The sequence below is a fragment of the Syngnathus floridae genome, chromosome 16, assembly GCF_059516105.1.
Source record: "Syngnathus floridae isolate MCC-2025c chromosome 16, RoL_Sflo_1.0, whole genome shotgun sequence".
In the NCBI taxonomy this organism is placed as follows: Eukaryota; Metazoa; Chordata; class Actinopteri; order Syngnathiformes; family Syngnathidae; genus Syngnathus; species Syngnathus floridae.
In genome coordinates, this window is record NC_142428.1 from 7874708 (window position 1) to 7900212 (window position 25505).

The following is a 25505-nucleotide window of genomic DNA, read 5'->3' on the forward strand; positions in this document are numbered from 1 at the left end:
GCAATGAAGTGTGTCCATAAATCTTTATTTTTTTTCCCTTTCATAAATGATTTATTTCATTAGTCTTTTAAAGTCCGAGGGGAAAGTTTCAAAGCAGAATGATTCCACTATTTGAGACATAACAGCAGCAGAAATTGTGTTCTAAATAAGGAATTTCGGTATTACTTGACAAGGATTATTAACTGACCCAGAATTACACAAATGGTCATGAACACAGAATACCTGAAATTAAAGGATAACCTTGTAAATTGTTGCGCAGAGAACAAATATAAGTGATTTATATTAGAGATTGACACAAGTTTGTAAAGAGGTCTGAGGGGACTCTTTTTGAAAAAATAACTTATTTGTAATCTTAATGTGTTAGGAAACATCTTTGGTAAATTACAGAATTTATCGATATTAGCTGTATTTACAGAAATATGCCCCCGTGAAGTCCCAATGTCAGAATTCTGACAAGCACTGATTCAGCAGGACACAAATATTACAAACAGTCAAGGGCAGGATATTTCAATGTTTTGCACCAGTAAAGCTCGGAACACCACGTGGCGCGGAAAACGTACTGTATCTACAAAACTGCTGAATGTGCACACAACCCACACCATTTGCACCCCCCCCCCATCTTAGTAATACAAATCCATCTTGTCATCCTTCAGTGTGAAAAGGTTCATGTCCCTCCTTCTTCAGCAATACCTGAGAACAGAAGTTGTTTTGTGTTTAAATTTTGATCAATGTGCTGCTTTGGGCACTGAGGTGACAGTCAGATATAACTGTCTGATGCTGCCCTCGCGTGGCCAAAGCGGGAACACCAAAAAGAGCGTCTCGATGGACATTCAATTGATGCAGTGTGACAAAAATAGTCTAATTAATTTTGATTCTGTATGTTTTAATAAAGTACAAAATTTTGAGTTATATTTTTCCTCATTAAATTAGACATCTCATTATTTTTTTAAGGGAAATATTTGAGATACAAATATTTGAATTTACAAGTAAGGTCGGGGAATAAATTAAACTCATATCTCAAGGCATCAATGTACTCACCGTAATTAATCCTTCTAAAATATTTGGCATTCATTATGGTTGCCGTATTCCAACTCGACTCACATAAATTCAGATACAAAAAAAAAAAAAAAAAAGATAATTTTCTTACCCCCGATGCTGTCGGACTGTGCTGGCTGTCCCGCAGTCTGCTCCATTCCATCGCTGTTCTCCACATCTGTGGACTTTGTTTTGGGTTTCTTTGCAACCGGTGGCGGCATCTTGACATTCTTTGTCAACTCGACTTCCTTGACCATCTTGGTAGAAATGTTTTGGGCTTTCGCTAAGGGAGCCTTGGTGTCTAGCCCCACCCTCTTGTTCTTCGAGAAGATGAAGCTTGCTGTGCTGGTTGGAGACTGACAGGGATCTTTTGGGGATGTAGGTGACTGCAAGCTGAGGCGAAGTGCGGGGCTGTCTTTTGATCTGGCAGCTGTCCGCATGCGGATGACCTCCTGGAGGTTCATGGAGGGGGGAGGAGAGGTGATTGTTGCCGGAGACTTGAGGGCTGCCGGTGATGGTGCAGGTGGAGCAACAACAACAGGTTCGGGCAGCGCTGGTACGGAGGTGATGTCAGCAGGTGAAGATGTGGACGTAGGCGAGGATAAGATCAAAGATCTTCTAATGGGCTTCTGTGGGGCCTCGTTATTAGCTTGGGTGGATGGGACGAGGTTGTTGGGTTGTTGGATCGTCTTTACGTCTTGAGCTTGCTCCTGAGCTGCAGGAGGTTGGGGGCTAATGTTAACAGACCGCAGCTTGACCATCTGAAGAAGGGAAGGGGTAACCACAGGGATGGATTCCTCATGAACATTACCAGAAGAAAGTTCAGGGCTTTTGTTTTCTGCACTTGCAGTGTTTGTCTGGTGCAAAAGCAAAACGTCTTCAGCTTGAGCTTGCTCCTGAGCTTCAGGAGGTTGGGGGCTGCTGTTAACAGAACGCAGCTTGACCATCTGAAGAAGAGAAGGGGTAACTGCAGGGATGGGTTCCTCATGAACATTATCAGAAGAAAGTTCAGGGCTTTTGTTTTCTGTGCTTGCTGTATTTGTTTGGTGCAAAAGAGTAGCAAGACCCTCAACAGGAAGAGGTGGTGGTGCAGGTGGAGATGACCGCGGTTCCTCAGGCCTCTCTGGTAAATTTGAAATGGCGGCCTCAGTGTTTGGGACTTCAATTGCAGTTGAAGGGAGAAGTTCTAAGGGTGGCAGAGGTGGAATACTTTGAGGGGGAGTAAGAATACCCTGACATGAAATCAGCTGACTTTGAGATTCAGATGAGATGCTCTCTTGTTGAAGGATGACCTCTGAGCCCGACTTCAGGGATTGACTCGGGGGTGGCGGTGGAATGCTTTCTGGCGGATACAGTTTGGTAGACCGGGATTCTTCTCCCTGTGAATTCTTTTCTTGAGAAGATACAGTCTCTTCAGAACATGGTGCTGGTTCTGGAGGCACGTGCGCTGGAGGATCTTCTTTGACAGTGACCAAAGTTGGAGGCACGTGTTTTGTTATCAGAGAAGGCAGTACTTGAACCGGTCGTGAGACAGACTCTGACGGAACTACTTCTGGGGGCAGTGGAGAAACCTTTTGAATTATCGAAGAGACCTCTTGATGTGTAGAAGTAATGACTTCTGTCATTCTCAGAGGGGTGGCAGCTGGAATTGGTGGAGGCGGGGCTGCATACGTTGGTGGAGGGGGGATATTCAAGGGAGGTCCAGGTGCTACGGAATTTTGTGGTTCAAGCTCCGTAGTCACAATAATTGTTGGGGCAGGTACGGACCTCGTTGGAAGGAACTCCACGCCACTAACTAAGGGTGGAGGTGGAGGAGGGAAATCTACCTCATCAGGTACGCTGAGAACTTGTATTATTGGTGGAGGTGGTGGTGGCCATGATGACTCCGGGGACGTCGGATTCTGTTTGCCGGGGGGCTCTGGGGGGAAGTGTGCAGGAGGAGGAGAAGGGGACGGGCTCGTGCGTGTTAATGAAATGCCATGTTTGATATCTACTTTAGTATGATTGCCCACGCCGCTCCTCATCGCCAACCGTTCCTCCCTTTTCTCGACAGCTTTCACTAACATTCCATTCAATACGTCACTTACGCGTACCTTCTCGTCACCGGCTTCCACTTTGCCGTTTCCTTCTAAATCTACATTCTGAATCAGTCTTTCATTGCTGATTTTGTGAACCTCGTTCACATTCAAAAGTGCACTTTCTTGAACTTTCTGCGTTCCTACCTCAGTTCCTTTCGTAGACTCCACGGTTGCAATGGGATTTTTTAATTTTCTTTCTCCGCTTGAACTTTTCACAGAGCCCTCTACGGACACAGTAGCAGAGGACCTCCTCCTGTCTTTCGGATTCTTTTTTATGATGGCATAGACGTTGTCTGGGGCTGGGGGTCCCAGAAGCAACTCGAAGGTGCGTTTGCTATGAGCCCAAACTTCTGGAGGAGGGGCTGGAGGTGCATGGACTTTAGGGTGTGGAGGGATGTCAAAGAGTTCTCTCAAGGTCCTTACAGAGGGGCTGACACTTTCACAATCTGTTTCTTCTGTTTGAGACTTTGAGTCCTTGGAGGATTTGGTGTTTTCAGTAGTTTCCAAATGTGTGAGGGGTGATGAAGAGGAGGCACCAGGAAATAACCTTTGAAGCTTTGCCAGAATTCCTCTTTTGTTTTTTGGTGAAGAACTGTAAGGCTGAAGTTGTGGGGATGTACAGTCTTGGCTGGAGTAGCCACTGGACGGGGAGGTTATTTTGCTCACTTTATTTTCCTGTGGTGGTTCCCACTTTTCTTGTGAAGAAGAAACTGTTTTGTCCACCTTGGCTGAGTCACCAGCCATTGGTGATTTTCCCATGCGAAATATGACCGAGCCGGTTGAATCTTCTAGAGAGCTGGTGTCTCCGTTGTAGCCGGGGCTTTCGACGGCCCTGACAGGAGAAGTCTCGGGCTCATCAGTTCCCCCGCTTAAAGCTGAGCCGCTTTGATGAGAAGACTCCTTTGAAATGACCACCACCTCTGCTAAATCTCGTGACCGCCGTTTCATCTTGTTGTGCAGAGAATAGGAGCGGCTCGGCGGAGGAGGCGCCCGTTTGGATTTCATAACAGAGAGGCTGCGTGCAAAGGGCCCCTCCTGCTTAGCGCCACGTTCCTTATTGATGAGCTTGCCGTTGACAGTGATTATGGTGGCATCTCTGTCTTGTGAGGTCTCCTTTCTAGAGATATTCCCGCTGGAGATGGTTGACGAATCCGACACCAAAGTCTCAGAAGACTCAGAGTGGCTCCAACCAGAAGCGTCTGACAGGTTGTAGGGGTTGTGACGGCAGGTTGAGCTGATTTTGGAGATTCTTGAGGTACGGGATGGGGATGGGCTGGGCAGATAAAGGCTGCTCTTGCTGACAGTGCGGAGGCTATTGCGGCTTTGGCCTCGGCTGATCTCCACCACCTCAATAGATGGCGGCAACACGGCATTGGGAATGATTTTGGACATGTAAGCAGCCTGAGGGGAGATGGACATGACCGGGGAGGGCATCTCTTCTTGGCTGTTGGCAGTGGTCATCGAGGCAACGGCTAATGACCGAGGCCTCTGCCCATCCAATAAGTCAGGACCCAGTCGGCGCAGCAAGGCCAGGTCATCCAAATGAGCAGAACAAATCTGTTCATCTTGGTCCTCGCTGATGACATTTTGATCGGACTCCGATCCTTCTGGATGCTCACTGTCACTCTTGTCGTTGAAATGCTCATCCTGGTTTAACTTGAAAGACATCGCACGGCCAACTCTGTCCAAACCTGACGGAAGGAAAATTCATTAACATACAAATAGCAAACATTAACACAAACAACGGCTTCTGATAACCAATACACAGTTGAATGTTTTTGGGAGTTGTGTTGACTCGGGGTTCCTGCCTCACATACCGTATTTTCCATACTATAAGGCGCACCTTCAATGAATGGCCCATTTTAAAACTTTGTCCATATATAAGGTGCACCAGATTATAAGGCGCACCTTCAATGAATGGCCCATTTTAAAACTTTGTCCATATATAAGATTTATACATTTGGCACGCGGGCCGGACTTTGGACACGCCTGCTGTAGCGGCTCAATATTGGTCCATATATAAGGCGCACCTGATTATAAGGCGCACTGTCGGCTTTTGAGAAAATTTGAGGTTTTTAGGTGCGCCTTATAGTGCGGAAAATACGGTACTCTCTTCAAAGTCTGGAAAGTTTGAGAACACGTTGCCTCTCCCCTAGTCGTAATAGCCTCGCTCTGCCCCGGTCATCATGATAACGAAAGCCTTGCTGAACAGAGTGAGCCATGCATCATTTGCATGAGACATAACTACACCTCCATAAAGACGTGGGCGGACTGTACAGTAGGTGCTCTACCCATTTATCTTGTTTTGAATCAAAGTGGAAAATAATCCCGCCTTTAAATGTTTTGTACCTATGTGAATCATATCACGGTACCTCGTATATGAAATACGCTATAAATAAAGCTGCCTTGCCTCAAAATCAGATATGATTTTCCGTGATGAATTACGAACATACCAAGTTGTTGTTGAACATGCCGAGGGATGCTTCCCACAGTCTTCCTGTGTCGTCTTCGTGTCCGGCCTTTTTCTGACGGCTTCCCAGAATTTAAAGGCCTGAAAGTTGATCCTGTTCAAACAGAAAGAGGCAAGTTTAGTCTCTTAAGTGCGCCCCTCACCAACTTTATGATCAAAATCATCACTGTTTTTTCAGAAGTTATATATTGTGGTTTATTTTGCAGTTACCTTGCCTGGTGAGACCAGAGCGGGAGGATCTTGTGGACGCAGACGATCGCATAGAAGCAACAGAAGATGCGTCAGGAATGGTGCTGTCAGTCGTGAAGCCTCCACCTTCCCCATCTGTCTGAGCTGTCATTGTCGACTGACAGGGCATAACATAAAATCTTCAGAAACTAGATTTACCCTAGAAATTATGAAATTTAAATTGCAATGTCACTTACAGTTGTGCTTTCGTTATCTCGGAACTCCACTCCAGCATTGTTATCTGGAAAAAGAGTAACAGTTTTTGGAATAAGAATGCACCAGATTTATAAAGCGCTTTTCTGGATACTCAAAAATGCTTCACAGTGGATACATTTTTCATGCACTCACATATTCACACTCTGGTGGTTGCAAACTAAAGAGGCGTGGCTCCGACCACTACCAAACAGTGTGTCACCTTTTGAAGCAGAGTTATGGCATGCAGCACCTCTTACCTTCCTGTTGCATCATTTTCAAGCCTTCCAGGGCCTCAGTGTGAAGGTCCTCAAGGTACTTGGGCCTGCTGGCCTCGATGAACACGTTCTCCTGGAGCAGCGGAGGAGGCGGGGTCTTTTCATCATGCAGATTTAGCACAGCTTGACAGAGAGAGAACAAGAAAGCGAGGGGTGATGGTTAGCATTGTTAATCCAACAGATTAGCTGCCCATATGGACCCCAAAGAAGGAAATTATGTTGTTACTATTTAAACCCAAACAAGTAAATGTTATGAGCATACAACAGAAAGAATTATCTGAGCCATTAAACCTTTGTTTCACACACAGGATTAAACTTTGCCTTTGACAAAGGTGGATTATCAAATCAAAAATCTACTTTCCTGCAATTAATGATGGGATTTACACATTTTTCTGGACTAGATTTAATCTCATTAGACACTGAAAAGGGAATTCATTAAACTGTCACATGTATAAAGATCTATTTTTGCTCAGGTAATTCAGCAATGACATAAGAATCATGGATTCAATCCAGGAAAAAAAAAAATCTGATTTGAGATACAAATGACTTTCGGTCACATGTGAAGTTCAAACATGAAAACCTGAAGAACCACTTTGAATGGCTAATGAATGTGTCGCATTCTCACACTCTCACAGCTGCTTTCCATGTTACTGCACAGACACAACCACTTGCACAGTGATGTAATTCTGGTGAGACCTGCTAAGACACTTTTATGTCATGCTGACAGCCGCTCTACATTTAGCCACCTACTATCTTCGATTTGACCCACAGTCACTGTTAAGCCATGCTGGAATTAGCCTCACTTGCCACATGCTTAACTGTTAACTTCCATAACTATTTTGTCACAGCATTCCACGAGGACTAGACATTTTTTATAAACAATGTACCTTTCTCTCGTGCCGCATGTATACATCAGTTACCGGGTCAAAATACGGAAATTGACAAGTGTCATCCACAGTGAAGCTCATTTACATGAAGCAGTCCTGCTCTCATCACATAAAGCAATCTTATTATTAAAAGGATAATAATCCATGTGTTGCCTTCACATACCTTTCTTCCTGACTGTAGGAAAGCAGTAGAAATTAAAACTGAGGTCATTAGTCAAAAGCACCACCATAACTTCTTTTAGAATCCAAGTCAATGATCCAAAAGTGAAACAAAATGAATGAAATGTCTTAAACTAAATAAATTTAAAAAAAAAATACACATTCACTGTAAACAGACAAAATGATTATCTGTGTTGTTACTGAAAAGTTGTTTTTGTCCATTCCATTCAAAGAGGAGAATGTCCCAACCGCCAATGGACAATCAGAGCTCAGGCGTTAATCCTGTGCAGCCTAATTCCTGCCATCCCTCTTGCTGCCCATCTGCAAACGCCCTGATTGGTCAATGGGGATCAAACATTGCTCATACATGTAAACAAGGAAAGAAAACTTGTTTTCAGTGCGTTGTTGAACAACAGAAACGGAATGGAGTTCCCCCAATTTGAAACAATGTAATTGTAAAAACCTGAAGTTTCCTCACGAGGTCTTATCCACAAGGGGGAGCATGTACACTGAGGAAATGAATCCCTAAACCGAGATTAAAAACATGTTTCAAAAGAGGCCTGAAGCTCCACAGCACATGGTCACGCATGTGAAACGTGTTCCTGTAGTCTTGGGACAAATTTGTTTAAGATGTAGTAATGTACACAGGCAACAATAGGAAACCATTTTATTTGTGATCTACTCAGTAAAAACCCTGATAATGAGCTGACGGATTTAATTTGTGACTTTATTCAGTTATTTTCTATTTACCTCTTCAGTAATCTATTGTAGACTTTCTGAACGGATGCAAAAAGTTCTCATGCTTGTCTAAAATAAAAAGCAGTTCATAGAAAAGCAGAATTAAATTGTACCTGATAAATAGGGAAAAACAAATAAATGAAGAAAATTAGCTGCATAGTGGCACACATAGTATATATAGAGTGGCTTGATATGGATACACAGTGAGACAAGAGTGTTTAGTTACCATGACTGAACACGCTTGACAGGACAGGCATGGGCGGGGTGCGACTGGCAGTTAATGAGGAGCTTCCTTAACTATCACTGGTTAGACTCAAATATGTGTGCATATTAATCACTGACCTCTTAAAAGCACCATCTGTCCGTGGTGGATTGACAGTATTAACAGGCTGGAAGTGATTATGAATCAAATCCGGGCTGATGTTTACATCTTGGATTTGAATAAACTTACTAAATCCACTGGACATGATCCTGTGTAACCAGTCTATTCAAATTCCAGAGATCAGCCTCCAGAAAGGCAAAAACATTGTGTGACAGATAATCTCCTTATGGGAATATGATTACATTCAAGAGACATACTGTTGATAATTATTCTCTTTCTATTTGGAAAAAGAAAACAGGGTTTCAAAATTATGTAAATAAATGAATTGATGGTCATAACATTAGGTACACCACATACTGTAGAATGTTCCATATATTTGTGATACGGGAGATTTTGACAGTGTAGCTAATGAAGTTGTTTGCTTACATTAAATTTTAAAACTTTCCTTTTCATTAATAGTGAATGACAAAAGCATCGTCCACTTGAACTTGGACACAATAATACAGTCATTTAATACGGGTCATACTTGTTACACTACAAGGTCGATTTTATCCACCTGATGGTCTGCTGTATAAGAACTTTCATAGCATTTTTCAATCAATTTGTTGAAATTATTGTTGATTTTGAAAAAAAATTGAATTGACCTTTGCTACAAATCAGCCTGTCAGATGAAAACATTTCTTTAGACCTACACAATAGTTACAATGACACCATAATGACTTGTTAAACCGACTGTCGACAGGTGGGGATTATATTTGTTGCTGCTACACAGGGGATGCACCACTAGAAAAGTTCGATGCAAATGAATACCAAAAAAGTTTTTAAAAAAAGTAGCATTTTGAGCTGTTTGTAAATGTGATACGACTCTTTCAACAACTGCTTCATGCACATAGTCTCTATACCTCAAAGACCCTGCCCTATAACCTTTCCCTTTCAGTTCTGTGACCCCCTGGCTTTTAAATATTTTTGTGAACCAGAGACAACCCCCCTGAGGCTTGAACACAACCACAGTGACAAACATGAATGGCCCACTGACTGACTGTATTAATGATTAAAAGATTTGCACTCATGACATCAATAGCTACACCAGTGACATTCCATTAAAATCCAAAATAATCGTTACAGTATTCCTAAAATGTTATGGTTGAAAAAATAATTGGTTAGTTGATCAGAGCAAAATTGTTTGATGAGCAAAAACATTTGTAGTTAATATATTTAATAATCAACATCTCCATTGAGTATGATGCATTTTAGTGTATTTTTCGTGGATTTATTCTATTTTTTCAGGGTCCAAGAGTTATGTGGACACTTAAACCATCCATCAACCATTTTTAGATAAACAGTGTTGTCGAAAAGGTCTCTCAGGGCCGTCCCCACACAAGGCCATTCAAACCGCGCCAGACTTGGCGGCCATTCCACCTCCCTTCTCCTGTCCTTCACCCCATGCACACTGTTTTTTTAAGCATTCAGAATTCATCTCATTTTGCCATTGCACTATACAATCCAATTGGGAAAGGTGACTGTTGCCTTATATGATGTGCATGCCATTGACCAAGCCTGTTGTGGCCTCTTACAGATGCTAAATTATTGTGTGTTTTATTATAAGTCAATCCTTTCACAGAAGTCATGTTCCAAAACTTAAGAACTTGATAGTATAATCAAACATCAGCAAGTAACCAGAGTCCAATAAAAACTGTGCAGGAGAATGGAAACTATTTAAGCCCTCTGCTGTGTATGTAAGTAGCTTTACAGACTCTTACTGTATGTTATTCAATGCAATAAAATGGGTGTGATGTTAGAATGCTGTGTCTCGCTATAATGGAGTCGAGACATGTTTAAGTAAGACTGAGTCATTGGAATATCAGAAGAGTGTGAGATTATCGCAGTGGGTTCCTGACCTTGAGAGACTCCTGTGTGCTAGGAGTGGAAACAACCAGCACCTTTGTCTTACCGAAACCTTTTGTACTAGTGTGCCAAGTTATCATCCATCCTCTGAATTCCAACTCTTAAATCTTGTGTCTTAGTGTTCAAAAGCACTCTGCATTTATTAGTGAGTCACAAAACACACTTATCAGTCTTTGTATGTACTTGCTACACCGCACCGTCAAGCATTCTCCTTTATTGACAATAGTTATACTGTAGCATATTTTGCAAGTGAACCGTGTGTGATGTCATCAATGGAGGCCAGCCAGCCGTCTTTTTAGCTAATAACAGACAACAAACAGGGGTAGATTGCAGTGAAAATATAACAGAATAAAAGGAAGTAGGAAATTGTAACTATTTGGGTGTGGTCACTACCCCATGCAAAATAAAAGGCCCATGGATATCTGCAAAAGTTTGTTGCCATGTATAAGTATCATTTACTTTCAGACAAGCTAAAGAACCTCTCATTACATCATCAAGCATCATCACAGCACACGTTGCGAACCATCTTGTCTTTTAAAGACTGACTTGAACCTGTACTCAAAGGACAACGCCTCCCTGAAGCCAGTGCATACTAAAAATGTTTTCGATCACTTTCCATAATGAAAGGAGTGCGCCAAACCAGTTTGTCCTTATCGTTATTGCGTCATCGTCACAAAGACAACAATGACAAGGTAGTTTGGGAACCGTAAGTGTGATAATAGTTGTTTATGATGGGGAAATCGTCACGTTGGAACAGATCATTAGCATTATTTGTTTGGCACATGCCTGTCATTTTATTGGGGCTTTGGAAAATAGTGCTACATAAATTCTGCCTAGCAACAAACGACCGTAAAAATGTGTGAACAGGAAAAAAACATCTGAGCAATTTTGTTGATATATATTGCACCTAAACTGTATTATTTTTTTCTATGCTTAAGTTTAATTCATCATGTAAAAAGTTTTTTGTTGGTGTTTTTCTACTGTTGTCTGTGCAAAATTTTCACCCGAAACTTCATTTGGCAATCAAAACAGAAAACTTGCGTACCATCTTACTGCTTGGTGGTTAAAAGGTAACAAATTTGAAAGATGACATCATAATCCCTCTGCATTTTCTGCTGCACAAATGCCTCTTCTTTCACTTCCCCAAATAAAGTCAGTATGATTCATTTCCTTGCCCGCCATCTCACAGCTAAAAATGCCGCTATTTTTACACAAAGTTGACGTTGGAACTGAACAACCCGTGTTTGGGACGGTAGCAACGACAGCACACCTTTGCACAACCTGGGCATCTATGACAATCCACCCAATCGCACAAAGGCTCCTCAAATCCTCCCTCCTCAGACAAATAGTTTTGTAAAGGTCAGGCATGTGAGGAATCTTAGAATGAACCTTTTGGAGAAAGCAGGTGACCTGCTTATATCTGGGAAGGAGTGTATAACCGCAACTATCGTCGAACCGTGCTTGCGCCTAAATGATATTTAAACATAGCTTATATCAATTTGACTAGTGGGAGTGCTTTAATGTGTACTCAGAATCAGTACGCTTCCCCATCTTTGACACACTTAGAGAAGAAAAAAATGTTTGCTCAACATGGTTCATGCACATATATTATAGTTGCTGGAAGAAAAATGCTCATATGTACATATGTAATTAATGTGATGGCAGAAACAAACAATTAAAAATGAATCTCTTTCAAAAAAGTCAACAGCACACTCCATGTGCAGCGTACAATTATATAATTCATTCAATTGCTCCTCTTATTAATAAAACCTTGCACACCTCACCTGCCACCTTGCACAAAATAAATATACTGAGCAACTAGATCTAGAAGTGCTTACTTTTTGAAATACACAATGTTGATTACAAGGAAAAACGATGCAGAATGACACTAAAAGATCCAAAAGGTCAGAGGTTATCACTTCAATCCATCCACTGTGCTGTTCAAATTCCATCTGCCTTGTTTAAAGAAAAAAACATTCCTAAACGAGGTGAAGGGTCAGACAAACTTTACCATCTCAATCAGGGGTCACAAACGCGTGTGACACGACAAGCTGCCAGAAGCACAACATGGAGGGTTACTTGTTTGACTTAACCTTTCAAAATAAGTTGATACATTTGTGTAACTGTATTGTTATAGTATACAGAAAATGTGTCATTTAAAAGACAAACCTTTATAATGAACCAAGTGAGGTCCTTGGTTTTATTCATCTTATTTTGTTCTTTGGAGTTCTAACTGTAACATTCAGGTTGTAATCAGCACAATTCTTAGATATTGCTATAGTCGCCACATTGTGATCCTTGGTGGGTGCCAGTTTCTCAAAGAGGAGGAATGGTGAGGTCAGGAAAAACAAAACCTCTTGTTCCTTCATCAATGTAACAGTGCTTGGCATAGCTTTTTTAATGAACTGGCCGTGTGCCAGGCATTGAGTGACCAGGAGGCCCCTTTCTGGCATCAGTACTCATCATCATCATCATAGTGGAGGGATCTAATTCTCTGAGCCAGTGTGCTTCACTTTAACAGGTCCTGCACCTGAAATGTGTTACTTACAGAAAACACAGGGAGAGGAGTTTGCATTGCTTGTTGCCAATAGCAACCATTTGTATACAAACTGTTCATTGCTAAGGGTTGCAGAACTCCACAGAGGCATCACGGTGCAATGATCATAAATGAAACTGTAATTATGATGATGATGATTATTATTATTATTATTATTATTATTATTATTATTATTATTATTGATTACTGTAGTAATTATACTATATTATTATTATCAATGTTATTATTATTTATATTAATATTATAATATTTCTCAATGTCGTATGTGGAAATTGTGCAGACAGAAATAAACATGGCCCTGCTTACGTGTTAACGTACAAGCTGTCTTTGCAAAACGATATCTTCTTATCAGGGGCTTAGTTTACTTTCTCTTACAAAACTCTCAGCTTTTTGTTGCAGTCGCAATGAACCACATGGGGCACTATGGACTGCAAAGGTTGCGCAACAAATGTCTGCACGCATCAGACACTTCATTAGGTAGTACATATAAACTAAAAGGAACTAATGTGACAGCTCTATCAACAACCTTTTTACAAAGATAACCCGCCTGAGAAAAGAAAACAACGAGCCGTGTCGTCTAGGTTTCCGTTATGGATTCAAATAGTTATGTCTGGACATGTGTTCTGATTTAACAGTTGTGGAAGTGAAACATCTGTGTGAGCTGACATTATTTTGGGCTCTGCGGAAATCCCCTGACACCTACCCTACTAGGTTTTGGGTTCACACTTTGAGAAGTAGCAGTGAGCACAACAGACAGACCCTCTCTCGTCTGGAAAGTAATCATCCAAAACAATAAGAGTGCTTGCTGCCAGAACAACATGGACAAAAAAAAGAAAAAACAGTCCAAAGCAAGCAGTACTTTTGTGTTTTTTTGCAAGAGCCGCCTCATTTGCAAAAAGCACTGCTCTCGTGTGCCTGATGTTTCTTTTTTGATTGTACCTGTGACAAAGACGTTTGAGTAATGACCATGTTAAATTTAGCATAGACGAAAGTATGCCATTTTCCAGTTGACAAAACGGAATGCACAGACTATGAAAAGAAAACTGGTTTGGGGTTGTGGAGCCGGCATGTGCAAGCTCAGACAAGAACTTCTGCACACACCTCTGGGAAAAGTCACTTTTTTGCAGGTGAGTGTGAATCTTTTTTTCTTTTTTTTGCTGTTTAAAGTCTGTGTTTTTAGACCGCCTTCATACGGGAGTGTGAGTGTACCCTCACGTCTGAAAAAGCCTGATTCACAGAGTCTGAGAGCAACACTTGGCGGTGTAACACGAAGACCGGGTAAGGCGGTGATTGTATCACAGAATGGGATAGAGCAAAGAAAGCAAACCTAAAGGTTAGCAGGTGAGCAGGAAGCTAGTCTGCTCAAACAGCACTTCAGTGAACAAACATGTATGCCTGGGGCGAAGGAGCGAGTCATTTCACTGGTTTGCATCAACCTATTGAAAATGTTGTGGTAAGACATTTGTGTTATTTCGTATCATTACAATATTTCAGATCAAGTTATATTTGTGCATAAAACCGTTTACTTATTTGACGCAATACAAAGATATTCAAAACTAACTGGTGATGATTTCCCAATACTGGCACAGGTAGCTATTGAATTTTGCATGACTGAGGTACATAACCGGAACATGAACAAATCATCAGCCCAATTTGAAAGGTGTGAAGGAGAACTTGCAAATGTATATTTTATCCTTGAGCTTGAACTTGAGACTTAAAAACAACAGAAAAATGACTGACTACAATCGAATGGTTATTGGACAACTGTCAAGGCTGTATTTGCAGAGTTTTGCTTTTTCTGTGGTTTGCTGTTGAAGGAAAAGCCTCAACAAGGGAATATAAAAAGAAAAAGAAAAGTAGAATATACGCCAGTTACATGGAGGAACTTATTGTCAACAGAAAATACTTGGTATCCTTTTTGTTACTGTAGTGGGTTGATGTCAAACCCAAGGCCCAGGGGCCAGTTGCGGCCCATCATATAATTTTATTTGGCCTGTGAAAACAAATCATTTGTGTCAAGTCTCAACTTTCAAGACTTGTGCTAAAATCGGTACCAACATTTTAAATTGTCATGTATAATAAATAATGTTGAGGGGTTTTTTTTGGTTACCGTTATTGCAGTAACTTGATCAACAGTTCAGCAAATGACTATTCTTGACTTTGGATTTCGAAGATCTATCAATTTGTTGTGTATTATGTAATAATATGATGAAACATTTGGGTTAAATCCGGCGGAAGCCGTAACCCCAAAGTGGGCCGCGACAAAAATGAGTTTGACGCTCGAGTGACTTAAATGACTCGCGTGAAACAGATCTGCAAAATGAATTACATTACACCATTGTCATCTTGTATTGTTTGTATATACAAAAAGTCAGCTAACGTCTCAGAACAAATTGTATTCTACTTTGTTTACTTTATTTTGTTACAGCAAAAGTCAAATGCATGAAGAAGAGGACAAAACTTGCAGCTGTAGCAAAAAAAGAAAGCTACAGGGTCGCGAGGGCTTCTTACCATGACTGTTTCCTTGGGTCGGAGTCTGTCTTCCTGACTTGTGTCGTCCCTTGTTCCCACTGTGATGTGAAGCCACGTGTCCATCCAAAGCCAAGTCCAACGCAGGGCCGAGACCTGGGTTCTGCCCATTAGAGCCGAGATCCTTCCTTTTTTTGCCCTTTAGCCAGCCCAAGGCCCGGCCCAGGGAGCGACTGCGCTTTTTCCTCCCCTTTTTATGATGCTTCTCTTGGGCAAAGATCTCAACCACATCGTGGGGAATCAGCTCCCCAAAGCCCAGCGAGTCGCGGTTGGACATCCCACCACTTGCTGGATTTGAGCCCTGGAACGGACACACACACAAAAATAATAGGTTTGTTAACAATGCTCGTGTTATTCCTCAGTGTCTGGTTGGTAGGTTTTAAAGATTCACTGGATATGCAACAAAAGTAGAGTGACATTGACGGATTATCAGCGATAAACAAGTTTGAAACCTCGGGTCCATTTGTGTGCCTGAGTTGTGTTTGTGCTACTTTGTGGGCACGACTCACTGAGGCGGCCACATGGCAGCCAAACTTGGTCCCCTGTCCAGCCTCTAAACCAAACTTCACAGTTTTGCAAAGAAAGACCTGGCACCGCTCCCTTCATTCCTCAACATGGAGTCATAACTCACAAAGCCGCACCCCACAGCGCACACACGGCGCACACTACTACACACAGGCACAACTACACACAACCAAGCTTAAAGCAGGAAAATAAACAATCCCTGTTGTCCATCAACGTTCGTATCAGGGATGTTTCCATGTTATTTAAAATCACCTCGGCCGTTTCATCTTTGGTCATGATCTCATCACCATCCTTCATCCTCCTCCACTTCACCTGGATTTAACTACTACTCCCTCCTGGGACTCTGCAGCATTTACTGGGCGTCTTCCAGCCGCATACTTTATTGGATATTTATCTCCCGCTCACAGGATAAAAGTAAGAATGTGCTTCCACAATGACAGCAGTAAGATCAAGTAAATAAGTGAGGAAGTAAAATCTGACAAACGTTGGGTAAGAAAGAATCATAAATCTTGGCTTGATTTGTCAAGATCAGTTGCTCAATGTTGTTGGCTCATGCTATGCAGTTAAGCATGCTAACCAGCCCCCCCCCCCGAAACTAATTTCAGCATACTGAACTGAACAATATAACGGGGGTGCGGTGGGGGGCATACTTGTGTCCTTCAGCGTGAATCACGCTGAAAGAAAACATTTCCAAATAAACCCCGGTTGTCAAAGCAGACATGCAGAATAAACAGAAGAACCCATTTGGATGCAACATGAGGAACATTTTGGGCAAATTAACATTTTAGCAATCACATCTTGCCAAAAGTCAGTGAGGGAAATTCATGGGAACTAGAAAATATGCCTCTAAATGCCATAAAAGTTAAATGTGGGTCTGGCCTCTCGGTAAAAGGGTGATCCACATAAAATATGCACACAGCAATGCATGCAGAGCTTAGGTTGTTTGGGGGTTGCCTTAGTTTCACATGGCTGAGTTCAACTTGTCCGGAGCATTTCGAGTTTGAGTGAGTCATCGAGAGAAAGGCCTTTAAAAAGACAATGCATACATCTTGATGAGACAAAATTACCAGGCCAACCTTGCTTCGCTGATCCCTGTGTTTCTGCGGCTTTGAATTACAGTCATTTAGCTATGACGAAAACCTGTCCATGTGTATTGGAAGAAAAAAGTCAGACGTCTCTCTATGGAGACAGGGGCTGGTTCCTCTGTTTACAGCCCAGGGACCGATGTGAGCACCACAAACTCCCTGATTATTTGCTCCAAAGAGGAACCAGAGAAGTTCCTCTGTAGTAGGATGTGGCGAAAGGACCACCCAGTGACTTAGCCAGCAGTCCGCTCACAAGGACTTGACTCACGATATTTCCACGGTTACACTTAAAAGCCTCCCAAGTATTAGTCTTGCAAACCCATTTAAAAAAAGAAACACGCACTAAGAATAAAACTGTCAAACCCACAAAATTGATAGGATCCTTTTATTGTACACTTAGCGGAGAGGTTTACATAAGCAAGCCGGACGAAATGTTAAAAATCTTAACAGTCTTCACTGTCAAGAGGATCTTTTACAAGAAACTCCTGCATTGTAACACGTATATCCCATTTTGTCGTGAAAACTTAGCCGCAGTACAATATTATTCATGCATCATACTGCATCCCTCCCTCATACAAGACAAACACAACCTGTGTTTTTTCTAGTCATGCTAGTCATGTGTTCCAACCTGCTGTTTACTTATCCTTCATAATGGACGTTAGACTATCACTCTGGATAGGAGACACAGTACGGACCCTGAAACAATGCAGTGGCAGTATACAGAACATCTAAAAAGTTGACGCACCCCATTCAAATGCCAGGTTTTTGTAAAGTTACAAAAATAAGATCAATAATTAAAAATTAACATTATGTGTACAACTCAATTGGAAATTATTACTTTTCAAGAGGGGAAACAAGTGAGAACATGTGGTTGCATAAGTGTGCACCCCCCTGGTGGGAGGTTTGATGAGTGAGGAAGTTGAACATAGAGAGATTTGGGGAATCATTGCCTTTCTATACCAAATTTGTTTTATGTGTAGTCCCATGATCGCAAAATTAATTAATAAAGTTGTACTATAAGTCAAAGGTCACATTAGAGTTGAAAAAAGTTTTGAACCTACTTATTTTTGTTACAGTTTTCTATCCTGGCATTTGTGTTGTGTTTATATTGACTGTCCAGCTTGTTAGTCAAAATGTGTGTGAAGGGTAAAGTTTAAATAGTCTTCTTCTGAATTCCTCTTTTTGAAGTAGCACTCTACAACTTGTACCCAAAATCCGCATTCCATAATCGTGTTGGCAGCAGCGAAAGATTAGATTTGAAACATCCGGGTTAGCATCAGGGTTAGGCTTCTAACAGCAACAGTGAGAGTGAAAAGATAAATCTCTCACTGAACTTTGGTAAACGTGAATAATGCAAGGTCCATTTTGGGAGTGGGGTTAGCAGACTGATTTGTGTGGATGAACCACTGCCAAGAGTGCATGGCAGAACATAACGGCAGCCACCTTTGTTTGGACTAGAACAAGCTCAGTTTAACCATGAGAACGTTCACATCTACATGCTGTGGTGCCTCACATGGTCCTGCATAGCAGTCCGTGATCAGCTGGATATGGTTAGATGATGTCTGTAAGCGGGAAATAACACATTAGAAAGCATAATAGTGTCCTTAAATAGTAGTTAGTTTTGGATCGTTTCCAGTCTCCTTTCACCACACATGCAGATGTTCAACTTTGCTTTGAATACAATCGTTGTGAGGATTCAACTTCACGTATGTATACACTGTGAAAACACTTATTGGATGACAAATACAACAATAGTGTGCAACTTGGAGGGTTTCAATTATGCCCATCAACAATCTATACAGGTGGATGCCTGCTTATTATATCTGTCTCACAGTTCAGAGGTCGTGAAGTTTATATCTGGGGTTCACTTTCATGTTTACCGAGTGGACATTTGTTGTTGACTGACCGTCTGTCAGCAAATTACATTTATTGATGATGTTATATTATGTAAATATTGTTACTTTCTAACTAAAGATATTTATTTTTGTGAAGTCTATGTTCAAGTTCAGGGTTTTTCACAACATGGAAGGAACAGGCATATCAATATGCAACAACTTGGATAGCTGACAAGCAGCCCCATCTGATGCAGAGTTAGACAAGGTATGGGTACTTTTTTTAAAAAAAATTATTATTATGGAATCACATCATTTTTGTCATCTTAACAGGATGGTACGGTACTTGGTTGAACACTATATATAAATTTTAACACCCAAAAAACCCAAACAATGCTAATCTATGCATACATTGTTACACAATGTAAATTCTCTGTGGCCAGATTTATCAACGTAATGGGCCGTATGTGGGCTGCGTGCCATATATTGCCCACCGATGGTCTAAACTACGGTTCATTGGTTTTACAGCAAAATACAAGAGCTACTCATCAGTTATCAGTAGATATAGTTGAAGAACTAACTAAGATATCAAATGATAGGAGAACTTTTGAATTTCCAGTCTCCCGCAAATTGATTCCAGACAACGTCATATGATGTCACTTTTGTCTCAAGCAAAGGGGATAAAGTATCAGGCAGAGAGAATGCGGTCTTCAATACAATGATATACTGTAAATAAAGCATAAAAAGGCTACCGAAATGAGCTGAGTAAGTTTTGTCGTGCAATGAGTCCACTGTAGCCTTGCAGCAGCATGTCTGCTACGACAACAGGCTGCATTCCTAAGAGATTGATAATTACCCGCTGAGGAACACTTCCATCCAAATTTGCTTTGCGCCCTCCCACCATCTCTGTCTGACTGGCCCACTCCCTTCTCCCTTTCACCACCTGACTGTATCCTCAACTTCTACATCCCTTCATACACTTGAGCACGATGGACCAGACACATGCCGGAACAAGTCAATGGATAGAGTGGAGGCCTGAGTCATTTGAAGAAAACTAACATTAACTGTAACATATTTTCTCTGTGATCAAAAGTTATTCATTTAAATCATGTTGGATTTTGCCTCACAAGTACTGTTACTGAAAAGAAACAGTGCAATTTGAAAATTGCGGTCTAGTACACTGCAATGTTGAATTGAAATGGATAAACTGTTCAGTCCCACATCACTCACACAGCAAGATACAAGATTAGAATCATTTACAGAGAATGCCTTTCCTCCTCTTCTTGAAAATAGCTCAAATTCATCATTGTTGTTGGTGGTGCATACGCATGTATTGTAAGACACCCTCTCAAAACTAAGTTGAGCCAGTCTAACAGCCGAATTAAGATTATTTCATTAATTCATATATTTATAAAACATGGTAGCACAAACTTGAGTAAGTAAAACTAGCCATGTTTGTGCATGCCAAATATTGTTTGTGATAAGAAGCCACTGCTGAGTTACTCATCAGCTAAGCCTATTGATCAACATTGTCACTCATCAGTCTTGAGTTTTCTCCTCGGCTCACTCACACTTAATCTACATACAAACACATGCTCACATGTCTACCTACTGTAACTAACAGCCTGTAGTTCTTCTAAACACCTCCAAACCCAAGTCAAAGAGAAATAAAAAAGCTTCACCTCAGCAGGAACCATGTTTCTGTCTTCTTCTGTCTTCAGCCCCGTCAGTGTTACCGTCTTCTCTCGCACTTATTACTGAATATCTCCCTTTCAAGCAGACGCATCTGCTGTGCCTGAGGTGATTGCATAATTCACCTGTAATCTCCATGGGTACGTACATGCATGCCCCGGCATGGCAGGCTGGTGAAGAAGGAGCACCAGTATGCGACACACCCTTTCTAAACAAATGGCTCAGCCTCTGCCTCACCTATAGCGTAAAGTACACCAACTAAAAAGACTTTTTCTTCCAGTGAGACCTGATATGTTGGTACTAGTTCTTTTTTTGTTCTGTTTTGGTTTGGTTTGGAGTAAGGATAAGGCTTTTATGCTAAAAAAACAGTGTGTTCCCAATAATGTGAACAGAAAATACTAAATTAGCTATGAAAATTAAAAAAAAAAAAAGGCTACAAGCTTGTCACAATCACACACAACGCATTCAACACAAATAATTTTTGTAGCCAACAATGTTCTTTAAATACAACCTATGGTGGGGAATACAGTGATCCCTCGCAACTTTGCATTTCGTTTATCGCGGCTTCACTACATCACGGATTTTTTTTCCAAATAAAAAAACAATTTGAAAGTCAAAATAAAACTTCTAAATTGAGGAAACGTGTCTAACCTTTAGGACAATGTAGTATTGCTCCAAATGCTCGTTTACATTCCTTTAGAAGTCCGTTTTCGCACGATCGCGAATTAGCATCTTTCCGCTAACTCGTTAGCCTGCCCAGTACTTCTTGTTGGTGACTGTACTTCGCGGATTTCACTTATCGCGGGTGGTTTTTAGAACCAATTACCCGCGATAAACGAGGGATTACTGTATCGTGCTTTTCCCAGTTGTCATCATGAACGCTCCATAGTTCCTGTTCATCCGTATTACTGCTGCCCCTGTTGTTGCTCGTTTACATTGCTTTAACGATGTAGGTGTGTCTCAAAAGTTGACAAAAGTGAGGCAAGTGTATCATGACTAGTAAGGAGTAGAAGTGATCACATTTCAGTTTTTTAAATGTGGGGAACAAAAATTAAAAATTCAAATGCAGCTACCGGAAAAATCTACTTCTGCACAGTAAGTATTTGTACTTCGTTACTTCGCACCGCTGACACACGCACACGCACGTCACCGAATGGATTAAGCCAAGTGTGTGAGCTCCACGCTGTCAGGCCAAGCCAGTGATGAGAAACAACACAATAGTCTTCATTGTCATGAGCTCCGCGGTTGAGAGAAGCGAGACAGGTCTTAAATTACCTATACTTGGTATCCCTCAAGGCCAAGCTGAGCAAATGTCCCACACCTACTTTTTTTTCCCATACTTGCCTCGACTTAACCTGAATCAATTTCTCACATTACACTTTGGTACTCGAGCGTCACCATCTGAGCGAGCAGGGTAAAATCGATTGAAAGGGTGATTTAATTCATTTTTGGTGATTTTAAATTAGTGTATCAGTTCCATTGCAATGTGGCGCAGCGAAATTGAAATTCTAACTGTGACCCAAAGAAAATGCTTACCTTGATAAACTTTGATGATTCGGATGGTTTGATGTTCCTTCAACCCCTCTCCATTTGCAGCCTTTCTTTCCGCTTTGAGTCCAAAACTTTTCAGCGACCCGAGCATGCAAACTTCAGGTGAGACATTTCCGCAAAAGGCATTGAAGAGTCCGGAAGGCTACACTGCATTCGAGTGTCGACGCGCTTGGTTCGGAGGTCAGCTCAAGTTTTTGTATCCCAGCTGTCAGCCGTCTGATGACGCCCCGCCGGGCCGCGGAGTAAAAATGGCTAAAAGAGGTGGCGCTCGGGTGAACATGTATCGGCCCACCTGGAGAAGGCTGGCCGGGTTTCGCTCAGGTGTAGATACAGCTATGCTTTGCCGTCTGCATAAGGACGACATCTAGAGGTCAATAAGGAGAACTACACAAACCATCGCTAACTGGTAGTAGGTCAAACCGCCACAGAAGCAATAATCATACACTCATAAAAAAGGAATGTTGAACTTTCAAGGGGAATTTGCTATTATACTATAACGTTTACAGGTGAACTTGACCTTCATTAAATAGTTTATATCCACATATTATTTTTTTTCAATATTTCAGTACATCTTGATGTTCTGTTATAAGCTGAATGGCAAAATTATTGAATTATTTTTGGAGGTCATTTTAATGAATCAATAATCGTAAAAACATTCTACACTTAATTTCCTCTTATCAATCTGTTATTTTTACTGATATGAGTATTTGAATTATTGGCAATTGGTCCAAAGGGGGAAACAAATTCTAAAGTAATAGTTTTCAAACTGTAATGATTCAGATTCATTTATCAATGATCACATGACAAGTGGGTGGAATATAGTAGGCAGTAATTTCTGAGATATGTGTGAATGTGTCAAAATAATTGCATGCCTTTATCATTATTGTGATTGTTTAAAGACAAGAGTCTTGGGTTTGATGAGTAGTTAGGATTATTTAAGGTTAGGGCTTCAGACCTTATAGGGCAACACATGTAAATTGTGCAACACACAGGGTTGCTATGAAGCTATTTGTCTAAACTGTTATGCAAGAAGTGTATTTCAGTGGGCTGCCACCATGTAAGGATTGCCTCTATATTCATTCAAGATTTTAATCACCAATAACTTTTTGATAATGAAGTGACTTTACCGTTATTGCTTAAATTATGAAAACAACCCACTTTGTTGAAAGGTCATACAGATATACATACACAGTATGGCAGTCTGCAAGTGGCACTGACACCAATTTTTGATCCCCCGTGGGGGTCTGACGGACTTCAGCCTAACCCAGGGATAGGGTTACCACACTGACTCCAGTTGTTATTAATACGCTCCAAGTGGGCCTCTGTTTTGCTAGCGACATAAACACAACCAGGAGATTTTTTAAACCACCAACAAATTCAACCTACCATCTCTTGAAACTGCCATCTTCAAACTGCGTAAGTATCGGTTGAGGATAAAATGACCAATTAATCAATCGTATTTATTTACAGTCATCACTTATATGGTAAGCTCATTAGCTTTGGCTTTGTTTGTACTTGTCATGCAAAGTAACTCCAGTCAGCAATGCACACTATAATCTAATCTTTTACAATTGCGATTTCTTTCACCTGATTAATGACTCATTAATCAATCCTCTTTTTTTGTCCAGTGGGTATGGACAATCAGGACAAGGCACCAACTGAAGAGCCACCCATTCAATTTGTTGAAGACATTATGCAAAGCACTGATGATGGCATTTTGAACAGCGACATTTCAAATCTGGACCAGCCAGATATGGAGAATGTTGGACAGATGTTTGAGGACTGCATCGAGCAAGTGTCCAATCTAGAGATACGGAGAGAAGAGTTGATACAAATGTTCCTGTTTCTGCAGAAACCCATGATGCGAATTGTGGATGATCTGAGGGAAAAGCTGATGGAGAAGCGGAGACTAATCACTCTGGCTCAGATAGATCATGCAGATGTGTTTCAGGAAGTGCAGCAGGTGAAGAGGAAACTCTTCAACACTGCCAGAGACTGTATCCGCAGCCAGGTGAGGCTGGCTGAGCAAAAGTACCAACTGGCTCAAGCTGCTCTAACAAAGGTCAGATTTCTGTATTCTGCAGTGCATTTTATGCAATATTAATCAGGCTTTACCATGATTATTTGATTGTGCATGTGTGCAGTATGTATATAACATCCTATAATTATTTTTATATTAAACCTTGAGTTTTATTCATTCTAGGAACTTTGGAAGATATTTTTTCCAATTATATTTACATTTTAGTTTAAGTGAGAAGAAGCACACTGTGTTTAATGGTCAAAAGCTGTAAATTCAAAGAGTAACTTTCCCTTCATGAAACTAGAATGTCTTCACTTTGTGGGTACTTAAATGTAAGTAATTCACAATATTTGAAAATGTTTTGATGAAATTTTTAAACTTGACTGAGCTTGATAATTTTTTTTAATTGAATTCATATTTTACAGTGATAATATTTTTGAGTCATCTTGTCACAGGAGGAGCTCAAGGCCCAAGTCCAATGTCTGACAGAGGAGTTGCTTCAGCTCCAGGAGTCCCACCGAAATCATCTGAACTCTTTGAGGGATCAGGCCAAAAACCCGTGTAGACCAAGAGCCATGAGCGATGTCACCCTATGCCGGCAAGCTTCTACTCGTCTCCAGCGCCGGCTCAGCGTCACCCTTCAGGAATTGGAGGGCTGGTACGAGCCCCGACTTATAGCCCTGCTGAAAAGGAGGCAGTTTGGAGAGAAGGCCTTGAGAGTTAGCAAGGAGCAGGCAGGAAGCTTAAGTGCACAACTGGAGCCCCTAAAACAGGAAGTACAAAAACTGGAGGAGCGAAGGTTCTGTCTGGAGCGAAGGATCAACCTGATGCAGCGGGAGAGGGAAGAGATGATCACACAACACAAGGTACAACACGTCATAAACTGAATAGATATAATGAAGGCTTCATACCCATCAGAATGTTTTGCTACCCAGGAAGCTGAGGAGGAACTAAAACAGGCTCTGGGAAAACTAGTACTGGACTTTGAAGTTCAAAAGAGACTTAAAAGCGACTTGGAGGCTCTCATAAATTATATTGTAGAAGAGATGGCAAACCTCAGGTAAGTTTCAACAATGGAGATTTTCACATTCCCTTAACAATCATGCAGGGGATAATAAGTCATAACATTACATTGTGACTTTGTAGACTGGAAGTTTTGTATATTTTTCACCACACAATTGCATTTGTGAATGAATTCTGGACTTTGTGTGTGAATTCACAAGAGTCTGACATGTACATATTCTTTCTAGAGTCTGTGATGAAGCCATAGCAGAAGAACAGCCAAATGAGTCAACCTCCCAATCCACCTAATGTTGAACAGCTTTGCATGAAATTTGTTTTATAAAAGGTAAATAAAATACAATGCATGAAGTCTATTGTATAAGGACTATGATTAATTTCTTTTTACATGCCATCCATTCA

The 25505-nt window shown here is 41.1% G+C and overlaps 2 protein-coding genes across 5 annotated transcripts; one reads left to right on the forward strand and one right to left on the reverse strand.

Moving 5' to 3' along the window:
* Positions 1-4: 4 nt before the first annotated feature.
* On the reverse strand, positions 5-22323 carry LOC148385469 (uncharacterized). Of its 2 annotated transcripts, none has more exons than XM_088400192.1 (8): positions 22049-22323; positions 15361-15679; positions 6264-6404; positions 6009-6052; positions 5794-5929; positions 5567-5677; positions 1148-4804; positions 5-690 (listed from the first exon to the last, which is right to left on the reverse strand). In XM_088400192.1, the coding sequence occupies exons 2-8, from the start codon at positions 15653-15655 to the stop codon at positions 665-667; spliced, it is 4410 nt and encodes a 1469-aa protein (XP_088256318.1). In that variant the 5' UTR covers positions 15656-15679; positions 22049-22323; the 3' UTR covers positions 5-664. The 2 variants fall into 2 exon arrangements, with proteins under 2 accessions (XP_088256318.1, XP_088256317.1); XM_088400191.1 differs by lacking the exon at positions 22049-22323 and adding an exon at positions 20503-20672.
* LOC148385470 (syncoilin-like) lies at positions 21089-25454 on the forward strand. 3 transcript variants are annotated; one of them, XM_088400209.1, is made up of 5 exons: positions 21089-21607; positions 23916-24125; positions 24539-24949; positions 25019-25143; positions 25334-25454. In XM_088400209.1, the coding sequence occupies exons 1-5, from the start codon at positions 21548-21550 to the stop codon at positions 25392-25394; spliced, it is 867 nt and encodes a 288-aa protein (XP_088256335.1). In that variant the 5' UTR covers positions 21089-21547; the 3' UTR covers positions 25395-25454. The 3 variants fall into 3 exon arrangements, with proteins under 3 accessions (XP_088256335.1, XP_088256333.1, XP_088256334.1); XM_088400208.1 differs by lacking the exon at positions 21089-21607 and adding an exon at positions 21653-23479 and having other exon boundaries at positions 23692-24125; XM_088400207.1 differs by lacking the exon at positions 21089-21607 and having other exon boundaries at positions 21652-24125.
* Positions 25455-25505: the final 51 nt, after the last annotated feature.

Excerpts from the sequence above, each read along its gene's own strand:
- LOC148385469 (XM_088400191.1), bottom strand. Across the intron at positions 6,053-6,263 it reads GAAAATGATGCAACAGGAAG|ATAACAATGCTGGAGTGGAG; the intron begins GTAAGAGGTGCT and ends CTCTTTTTCCAG. Across the intron at positions 691-1,147 it reads ACAGTCCGACAGCATCGGGG|GTATTGCTGAAGAAGGAGGG; the intron begins GTAAGAAAATTA and ends TTCTGTTCTCAG.
- LOC148385470 (XM_088400207.1), top strand. The coding sequence starts at position 23,697 with ATGGACAATCAGGACAAGGCACCAACTGAAGAGCCACCCATTCAATTT. Across the intron at positions 24,126-24,538 it reads CTCAAGCTGCTCTAACAAAG|GAGGAGCTCAAGGCCCAAGT; the intron begins GTCAGATTTCTG and ends ATCTTGTCACAG. Across the intron at positions 25,144-25,333 it reads GAAGAGATGGCAAACCTCAG|AGTCTGTGATGAAGCCATAG; the intron begins GTAAGTTTCAAC and ends TATTCTTTCTAG.